We start from the raw sequence: 10592 nt of genomic DNA on the forward strand, positions 1-10592 counted from the left end.
ATGATGAGGAGATAGACTTGGCTGAAAATAAAGACAAAATACTTCATGGCATCAAAGGTTTTAATATTACCAAAAGTAATCCACTTAAATATAACTTTAAGTGCTTCATTTGTTTTTTTGTTTTCTGCTGTACTTTTTTTCACTTTATGTCAGAAAAAAAAAGTTTTTTACTCCACATTTGATACCTTTAATTATTAGTTACACTGCAGATGATTTTTATACAAAACATATCATCAAAATGTGATGTATTTACATAGATCCAACGTATAAACAGTGCAAAAGTCCGACAGGACAGTGTAAGTGAGGCAACATTGCTGATCATTCCTTCAGGTTTGTGAAGTTTAGTGACCTCAGGTGGATACAACAGAAATTGGCCCACTTTGAACCTAAGCAGAGGTGTGACAAGCCCGAATGAGCTTTATGTGTGTGGTTGTGCAGGGCTTTCACATTAGCACCACCTCAACCAGTGGTATCCAAAGCTCAACACTTTGGTCCATGATACAAAACACTTATTCTGCAGCATGAGTAGTTTTCAATTTTGAATGCTTTTATTTCTACTGAATGGCAACAAATGTGTTTTATCAAATATTCTTTGTAAGATTGCCCTCTACATGCAGAGCAGAACTCATCTAATGCGGACACACCAACAAGTAGAGAACGCTGCACTCACACAAAGCTTTTAAATGAAGGAAGAAATTAAAAGCACTCGAAATCAATTATACATCATTAAAACTTAACTTTCAAGCAAATATGAAAGACATGGAAGGAGGAAACATTCCAGGCCAAAATAAAATAAGCATGTGAATCTTCACATAATACTAAATACTTTCTAAAACTCTCATTTGAAGACGAACAAACTTATTTCTCATTTAAAGCATTCAGTTTATGGCCATACATTCCTTAAAAATGCCACAGATACCAGCCAACCAAATGAAATACCATTAATACAAAGACGGGAAATGTAAAGCCACATGAGTGATAAACAGAGTGATTAAAAACTGTGTGCTTGGACTGAGAGTGAATGCAGAAAGTCTATTTGAAGTAGCTTTGAAAATGATTTGCAGATATTTACTTAAGTACACTATTAACAACTTGTAGTGTCATAAGCAATTGTTCAGCAACAATCAGCATGACTCAGCATGACTGTTAAGGGCGTCACTCCTTGGGCACCCGGAAGTTGTCTTTTTCTTTCCGTAGGCTTCTCATGGTCTCAATCGGGCTTGTCTGCTTTACGTGATCTTGGACGGACTTCTCTCTGAATCAAAAATCATAAAATGGGGGTCAATCAGGCAGCAGTCTTTGTGTAATTAGCTCTTAAGAAATAACAGTCTTCTAAAATAAATAGTGTTTGTTGAGCTGTACACACTTTACTCGCATAAAAGGGTTAAAGGTGAATTCATCGGCCAGAGTGGACGGAACAGTAGCTTCTCCGTTGCTGCATTTCTCCTGTTGAGAGAGAGAGAGAGACACACACACACACACACACACACACACACACACACACACACACACACACACACACACACACACACACACACACACACACTGATTGTAACACTTAGAGTAATAGATAATCAGATTGAGGTAAAGGTTGCTTAGATGTGACACGTGAAACAAATACCTTTGCCCATGCAAGCTTCTCCTTAATGACTTCATTGTCTGGTTCAACATGACGTGCAAATTTCAGATTGCTGACGGTGTACTCATGACCGCAGTAAACACGCTAAAAAACACAAAAATATATGAATTCATATATAATTTATCAGACGATTACATTTTTAAATTCTCCAATCAGTGAATGTAAGAATGATTAATGTCTTCAGTGTTCAGATTTTTAATAACAGCTCTTACACTCACCTATACAGATGGAGTATATTTACTTACTGTTTCAGGAGGCAGTCGTCCCAGGATTTCTATCAAGGCTTTGTACATCTGCTCTGCTGTACCCTCGAAGAATTTTCCACAACCGGCCATGAAGAGCGTGTCGCCTGCGAGAACATCAAACAAACAGTGTCCTGAGGCCTCAAAGGTGGCCCATGACAGAGGACTGACAGAGGGTCGTTACACTCTCGAAACCCTTTAATCTGTTAAGCTTGACGAGTCTGTCTTTATGTGGCCTTTGTGTCATATGACCCAGTATTTACTTGTACTGTTCATCTGATCAAAAAGGTTAATGTGCCTAGATGTACCTGTGAAAACAGCTGGTGGCTCAGAGCTGTTATCCTTTGTCACATAGTAGCAGATGTGGCCAGTGGTGTGACACGGTGTGAACAGGCATTTGACACTGAGTGATCCAAGCTGGGGAAGAAGGACACCAGAGAGAACATCAGTCATCTGGGGTTTGTATCTGGATTGTAGGATATCTAAGGTGACTTAAGGAGTCTTACTTTGAAACTGTGGGAATGAGAAACTTTCTTTGTAAGAGCATCTACTCTGTCGTCTCCTCCATAGACCTTTAGTCCTGGCATGAGCCTCACCATCTTCTCATTTCCACTAGCATGGTCCCTGAGAAGAGAACATGATCAACGTCTTGTTGTGTATTTAACACTTAAACATATTGACAATTAAATCAAACCTGTGTATTGGTGAAATAAAACGTTACTCAACATGTGGCCTACCAGTGGTGATGGGTGGTTAGAATTGTTGTGAGTTTTACACCATGTTTTCTAACAGCCTCCACAACCTATTGAAAGAACAAACACAATAACTGAAATAATGCTGTAATGTTCAGTTGGTTAATTAATCTGAAGAAAAGTAGTCAGACTATGTTGATAAATAACATTGATCAAGTTAAAAAAATAAAGCTGAATATCCAACTGTGTGTTTTGAATTATTACAATTTTAATAGGTTTTGGACTGAAGATGTCTCATTGAGTTCATTACTTTTAGACTATTTACAGATTAAACAATTATTTTAAAAAATGACTAAACAATGAAGATAATTATTAGCGGCAACCCTATATGGAAGAGCCTTTACAAAAGTACGACAGTGTGCAACAATACAAACAAGCTCAATGCAGGGTCACATAAGCACATGCATTAAGAGATCAAGGAAAAAGGTGCTTGTTAAAGAAAAGGAGGTTTAGAATAATGTTTATATACATTCAAGACTGGATTATTATTTCTAATTTTTAGCAGCATTTTGATGTGGCAGCTGCCTGAGATTGGTTAGTTAAATATATGATAATAATGCACTAAATGGTTGAGTCATTTGACAATAGTCAACCATCACACACACACACATATATATATATATATATATATATGTATTTTACATGATACTACAATGATGTAATGTTTAAATTGAATAAACAGGGCAGTAATGCATTTTATAAAATGCTAAATTTCTGACAGATCATTTCAAGTGCGACAGGTAGAGATGCAGAGTAAAATGGAAAAAGAATACTCAGGTACAGGGACTTTAAAACTTGTGCACACTTTACTGGTGTAAATATTATATGTGCACTGACCTTTATTGGCTCCACGGGGTCAACAATCGCGGCCTCTCTGGAGTCCACATCGATCAGGAGGTACATGTAGTTGTCACTGAGAGCTGGGAGAAGTTCAACCCTCATGTTTGCTTGTTGCACCACGGATGATTTCCTCACTGCGCCGTGAAGGAGAGCGGCTGCCTGGGCCTGGACCTCCACAGGAGCTGCACCGGTGGTCAACGAGAGGCAGAGACAAATGTCAGACTGACACGAGGACACCTCCGGCTACTGTGCTTTTACTCTTCAACACTGTGCTGTCGCGACAAGCCTGAAAACGGGCTAATCACTCATAAATAACACTGGTATACAACGTTTAGCTTCGATGCTAACTGTAGAAATAAGAGTTAAAATGTGTCAGCTGGTGGCACAACACTGATCTGATGTGACCGCGACAGACAGAGATTATGTAAGAGGAAGTGTTTACTGAGACAGGCCAGCTGTGATCGTCCCTCAACCCACGACAAAAAGGTAAACACAGCAAAAAAACATACATAACATTCACGTACAGGCTAACTAGCATGCTAGGTGTGCTTGCGATCAAGGGGGTAAAGCAAGCAAGGACGTACCTAGTTTAAACGCTGTCGCAGCTCCTAACAGAGTGCACGCACCCCGGGCCAAGGACTTGAATAACATCATAATAGCATTAGCAACCTTATCACATTCGCGTAAACCAGAAAAGTTTGGTTCTGGCTCACTTCCGCATCCGCCCCCTTTTCAACACCGACGTCCCAGGCTCCACCAATCAAGCGCTGGGAGTCGATCGTTAATTATTCCCTGTGAAAAGTTCGTTGTTTGCGTACTTTTAACGAAGGATCCGTATGAATGCGTAAGAGTATGTATGAGGATTTTAGTTTTGCATCTTAGCCTCGATAAACACCTGAAAAATAAGATGTCATAATGGCGATTTCACCTTGAAGTTGTCCCTCCTGGCTGTCCGTAGGTGAATCGTCTGTCCTCGGTGGGTCAAAGTTGAGCTGAGCTGGAGCTGACTGCTCCCGAGCGGCTGACACCGACACGTTCCTGCACATTCCTGCACAATGACAGCGAAAAACATCTCTCGTTTCTGGGAATGGGGGAGGAAGATTATCTGCGTGGGGAGAAACTACGCGGATCACGCCAAAGAGCTGAAAAACGCGATCCCCACGGAGCCCGTCCTGTTCCTGAAGCCCCCGTCGGCATATGTCAGAGAGGGCTCCCCGATCCTGGTGCCCGGGTACTCCGGCAACCTGCACCATGAGGTGGAGCTGGGGGTGGTGATCGGGAAGGGGGGCACGGCCATCCCTCAGTCTGCCGCCATGGAGCACGTCGCCGGCTACGCGCTGTGCTTGGACATGACAGCCCGGGACGTCCAGGACGAGTGCAAGTCCAAGGGTCTGCCCTGGACCCTGGCTAAAGCCTTCAACACCTCCTGCCCCGTCAGCGAGTTCATCCCCAAGGAGCGCATTCCCGACCCGGGCAACGTGAAGCTGTGGCTGAAGGTGAACGAGCATCTGCGTCAGAGCGGCTGCACCTCCCAGATGATCTTCTCCATCCCCTACCTCATCAGCTACATCAGCGACTTCATCACCCTGGAGGAAGGGGACCTCATCCTCACCGGGACCCCCAAAGGAGTCTCCGCCGTGCAGGAGCACGACGAGCTGCAGGCCGGGATCGAGGACGTGGTCACCATGAGCTTCAGGGTGGACAGACGAGAGCAGTAGTGAAAACTATGAAGAAGAAACTTTCATGATGAGGGGGAGACAAATAATCAGACTGACGAGGAGAAAGTGATTTGACTGCAAACCTGAACCTCACTTCTTTTAAATCTCTTGTCAGGGTCTGTGTGTGTCAGCAGGTGGCAGTGCAGTGCCACACAAGAGACCACATTTCTGATAAATCCAATGTTCAGAGTTTGACTAGATGATCTCAGCAACATCTTGGTACCTGACGATGAAATACTGTGTAGTTCTTATATCTTTCACTTACACCAAAGAAAATCAATCATCACACCATCTTTGTCTCAGATCACCAAACATTTACTCAAATAAAAGATGCAATAATATTTTGATAAAGATGTTCTTGGAAGTAATTCAAAATCATCTTGAATGGGGACGCTTACCTAGAAGTACCACAAAATTACAGACAATGCAGTACTTGAGTAAAGGTACTTTAATAATAAATGTTTTCACTGATATTATGGCTGTATTTTTTCTGGCCTTTATATTTCGGATAAAATCCTTCTCACACTGCAGGATATTTCCTGCTGTCACTTTAAACAGCACAGTCTGAATGTATGTGGTGTATTGGAAGTTAAACAGTTTATCCCAGAGGAGTTCCAGTTGAGAAAATAGTTGTATCAGTGAGGAAGCTCAGGGGACTGACGGTTTGGCACCGTCTACCTGTGGTTCCTCTTACATTCGGAACACATTGTGCTGCTGGTCGGATTAGCCGAGATGAGTTTTCCTCACCAAGTCTGATGGAGTCACATTTAAACAGTGATATTTTTATAACTGGCTCACTGTAAAACGTGTCAGTCCGTCAGTAAAAAGAAAAAAAAAGGTAAAAAGTAAATGTTATGGCTTGTGTTAATGATTCAGTTCATCCAGTATATTTTGGACTTTCAGTCTTTGTAGCTTCATCATAACCGCGTTCTTCCAGGCCTGTTTAACATCTGTTCCAGGTTCAGTTACGATTCTCCCACAGGCTTCCTTGTTTTTAAGATCAATCAGAGCCTCCGTCAACCTGTCCCAGGCCAGTCTCTGTAACCTGAGTCTGTGTACATCATCTCTCCACACCTGCAGGGCACGTTATCTCCGAGGCTCACACTTTACCCAAACCCCGACCCTCAGGGGACTCCGGGTTCTACACGTCCATCATTAGAACAGTTATGACAGATTCAATTAGATTAAGGATCTGAGAAACGTAGTTGTGACCTTTTTTTCCCCCCAACCATATTAGAACAGAGTTAGAGCAGTGTAGGGTATGGCCTGTGCTCACAGGTGTTGTCTTTTATGAGATATGAATCATACTATTCATTGTCCCCGTGTGACTGAAGGTATTACACCCTTACAGATTTTAACAATGCCTTCAAAGCCGGAGCTCAGCTCTGGTTTAGCGTTCACCACGTGAAACGGTATGTTGTCATCGAGCAGAAGCCTTAGAAGGTGTATTTGACGCTCTCAAAGCAGTGGGGATTATGTAGAGACCACAATCACACACACACACACACACACACACACACACACACACACACAATGATGTCATTCCTGACATGAAATCAAGCCAGGTGGTAACTGAGCCCAACTGTGGAGACTGGAGGGAATCTACTTGTAGACAAAGTAGATTTTCCACCACACCCTAATATTTTAGAAATAGGTGTAGATATAATGGATTTCCAATGTCAGCAGCAAGGATCAAACGATGCTGCTCTGTCTGTCCACCTCTTTAGTCCACACTGAAACATCTAAACAACTATTAGATGGATTGGCACAAAATCCTTGGATCTCAGGTGACAACAATATAAATCCCTTGGTTTGCTCTAAGGATACATTTTAGTCTCATCGTCGGTAATATCTTAATTTTTAGCCCAGCCTCATTTTAAGGTGACAATTTTAGTTTGTCCAATACTTTGGTTTATGAAATACCTGCATGCCAACATGATAAACGTTGAGATTTTCCATTATTAGTCCCACTATGGGTAAATCTGCGATGTTACAGTAGTAGTAATAAACAAATGCCACTCAGAAGGGTGCATACCTCCTTCAAGGCCCCACAGTCCCTTTAAATGAAATACCAAAATGAGCACAGCACTGTCTCCTGAGGTGGATGAACAGTACAGTCCCAGAATTTGGTGCATGTGGTCCACTGCTACTACCTGCATGTGCATTTTATCAGCATTACTTTGACATGTGTCTGCTGTGGGCCTCCAAAGCATCTGGATGCGAGGACATTTAAACTCTATATCTGCTGCGTGTGAGGGCAGAGAGGTGTAGATATAGACTTTAAAACGACAAGACGAGATACACGCATACAACACTTGAATGTGAGGCTTGTTTTACACCAACTGTGACACGCCACATGTGACATATTACCACATGTGTTAAAACATCTGTTTGTAGCCATCAGTCCATCAGTGAGTTTATTGTGGTGGAATCTATCATGTTAGAGGTGATTAGGTCAAATCTCCTGCAGGTTCACAAGGAAAAATAACTTGAACATGAACACAGGCTTGAACATGTGAACACTGTTCAGATGGACTCTCGGTGTGTTGCACTTAAGTCAGGCTTTACCTAGTGCATCACACATACACACAGTGTATATTAAAAATAAAATGCACAAATGTTGCGATACAGCGACTTGGTTGAGTGAAAGGTATCCAAAAGTTTGAAGAGATTTTATATTTAGTTTTTGTGGGATGCATTGAAGCATTGTCCATGTTTTACAGTGTAGCAGTGTGTGTGTTTGCTTCTTCAGATAATAACCATTCGGGATAGGATGCCTCTTTGTGTGTAGCACTGTATGTCACGAGGCGGTGCACATGCAACCATTGGAGGGACTGAGTCAGAGTGGATGCATATGACATATCACATCAGAAAGACGTGCACCACATGGCCACGAATCTGATCTTATTTCACTTTTGGAAAGTCAAAGCAACTAATGCATGCGTCTGCACTGGATACGGCTCATCTTCTTTTCATGGCTCAGAAATCATCAGCATGTTTTGACTAATTCAAACAATTACAATGTGTTCAATGATCCAGTTTGTTCCACTGAATGAATAATTGAGTGTTTTTGGTATTTATAAATCTTAAACTACACAGGAAATCAAGAACCAATTTGTGATTTTATAGGATAAGCCATGAAACCATGATCTATTCTTGTGGAATAATGAATGGGATCTTTGGCAAATGAAAAGAAACCATCCATGAAGGCCACGTGCAAGCTCCTTTCTTTCAGAGTGGTTAACTGCATGTGTTTTAACATTATGCTTTAAGACGCAGGTGGAAAACAAAGTGGGCAGTGTACCATGGAGCATAATTTAGGTTTAACAACTAAACACAACGTTTGATTTGAGCATCCTTCTTCCACAAGTGTTTCCATGAGAGTTCCTTCCATCCATTTGGCAGAAGTTAATACCTCAGTTAATACTTCATCAACCAAGCGTAAGCATCTCTATAAACTCAAGTTTTCCAATCAAGGCCCAATGAGGAGACCATGGTGCATTGTCGACCAAAATGGCAACAGTAGCATGTGCTGAAACGTGTCCAAAAAAAACGAGGTTGTAAAATCCTATTGTAAAACATCTTAATCCCATACTTCCCCTCAAAAGTTTCTCAATTTATGTTGAGCTACCATGATCATTTGAAAATCTCCCAACCCCCAAATTACTCTCTCATCAATTAAATCTGCCATCACAGTTTAACAAGATGCTGCGAGGCCCAAACCACAGAGGAGAGAAAAAAATCCCCGAACATTTCTTCCTTGAATCGAAGGAGACTGCGGTATGGGTGGAAAATGTGTGGAGGCCTCGGTATGAACCGTCTTCATTTGTGGCTGCTTGATGGGAAACCACTTTTACACTCTAATCCTACTTTTCTATCTGCTACGCAAAAATCATCCCCCTTTTCCTTCAGAGTGGTTCATCCTTCCCTCTGGGTGTTTCTAATTAGTCTGACGTGCCCATTGTTCCCCAAATAAGAATCGCCATACAAAATATGCATCCCGCTTTATCTCAGTAGTCACGTACCTCAGTCTATACTGGCCGATTCTTGCTCATGCAACAAATCCACAATGGTACAAATCGATGTCATGCATTCATTTGTGGGCGTGAGTCCTTGGGAGCTTCAGAGCAAAACAAATCGCTGAGATCGGAGGATATGGAGCTACGAACCTGAAGTTTATTGTCATTTAGTTGTTTTACAGTAATTCTAACCAAGATTATTTTGTCTTTTTATATGTACCCACTTTTGAACTGGATTCAATTACGCGGGCAGACGCCGGAATTTTTATTTCACTCTCTGTAACATTGTGAGAATGTTTTGTGAATTTCTCAAGAAATAATGCAGAGATCCTGATGAAAAACATTATATTCAGGGGACTGATATCCAGGAGCAATTAAATGTGGCTTGAATGAAGGGGATTAAAAATGTTGAAAAAAAGTTTTTCTGAATTGTTTTACTCTGCAGAGTTGAATTTGACAATGAACTTATAAAGACAAGTTAAAGACATTCAGGTCCTGCTTTTTTAGTTGTATTTTAAAGTCCTGGAACTACAACACCCCTGTACTCTAGAATCATGTATTCTGTGAATTACTGTACACCTAAAATATTGTCGACAGAGTCATAAAACACGACTAAATGCTGGTGGTGTCCACAGATTCCTGTGGCAACCACAAGTGGAGGCTGGCTGTTCATGAGCTCATATGTGCAAACACAAACCAGAGCCAATATTGTCAGACTTGTTTGCTCAGATCAAGTTATAGTTCAGTGAATGTGCAGTAGATCTCCACGTTCCACTTTTAGGGCATGGATTATCAATCATTCCTTCGTTTTTCATGCCTGTTCTTTCATTCACCTCAGTTGGATTTCTCACATCATTACCAGTGTTAAGTGACAACGGTGGATTATGTTGAATCTCCTGCTGATTTAATGAATGTAGTCCTGCAAATACTGTCGCTAACATCTTTGCCAGCTGTTGGACTGGCACAGTGAGGAAGAAAAAATCTGTATGACTGGTAATACCGAGTAATAAAAGTTGGCACAGATGAAGTGAGCCGAGCACATTTAGATTTTAGTGAGGCCCACTAAAAACTATTGCCAGACCTATAAAAAATAGAGGGGATATGACTTAAATACTGAGTGGAATTAGAGGAGGCGAGATGTATGGAGTGAGCCAGAGCCCTGTGTGTGTGTGTGTGTTTGTGTGTGTGCGCGCGTGCGTCCGTGTGTGTGTGTGTGTGTGTGTGTGTGTGTGTGTGTGTGTGTGTGTGTGCAATCAAGCACAAATAAAGACAGCAGCATGCTCATACAAGCAGCATGCTATTTTTACACTCATGAACCACTTACATTTCCATAAACAAAGCTCAGTCTTGATCGATTTGATTGAAATTTTTTGGTTTAATCA

The 10592-nt window shown here is 41.5% G+C and overlaps 1 protein-coding gene across 2 annotated transcripts; it reads right to left on the reverse strand.

Annotated features, from left to right (window-relative positions):
- Positions 1–526: 526 nt before the first annotated feature.
- On the reverse strand, positions 527–6032 carry LOC109638728 (hydroxyacylglutathione hydrolase, mitochondrial). 2 transcript variants are annotated; one of them, XM_069525073.1, is made up of 9 exons: positions 4402–6032; positions 3471–3655; positions 2619–2683; positions 2388–2505; positions 2190–2298; positions 1885–1988; positions 1622–1723; positions 1367–1446; positions 527–1255 (listed from the first exon to the last, which is right to left on the reverse strand). In XM_069525073.1, exons 1-9 carry the CDS (start codon positions 4979–4981, stop codon positions 1156–1158), a joined length of 1443 nt encoding a protein of 480 aa, XP_069381174.1. In that variant the 5' UTR covers positions 4982–6032; the 3' UTR covers positions 527–1155. The 2 variants fall into 2 exon arrangements, with proteins under 2 accessions (XP_069381174.1, XP_019957405.2); XM_020101846.2 differs by lacking the exon at positions 4402–6032 and adding an exon at positions 4058–4216.
- Between the last annotated feature and the right edge of the window lie 4560 nt (positions 6033–10592).

This window comes from Paralichthys olivaceus, chromosome 5 (genome assembly GCF_024713975.1).
Source record: "Paralichthys olivaceus isolate ysfri-2021 chromosome 5, ASM2471397v2, whole genome shotgun sequence".
NCBI lineage: Eukaryota > Metazoa > Chordata > Actinopteri > Pleuronectiformes > Paralichthyidae > Paralichthys > Paralichthys olivaceus.

Bases quoted from the DNA above. Each gene is read 5' to 3' on its own strand.
- LOC109638728 (XM_069525073.1), bottom strand. From the start codon at position 4,981: ATGCTCGTTCACCTTCAGCCACAGCTTCACGTTGCCCGGGTCGGGAAT. The intron at 2,299-2,387 runs GTAAGACTCCTT...CTTCTTCCCCAG, and splicing joins CTCATTCCCACAGTTTCAAA to CTTGGATCACTCAGTGTCAA. The intron at 1,256-1,366 runs GTGTGTACAGCT...TTTTTGATTCAG, and splicing joins AACCCTTTTATGCGAGTAAA to AGAGAAGTCCGTCCAAGATC.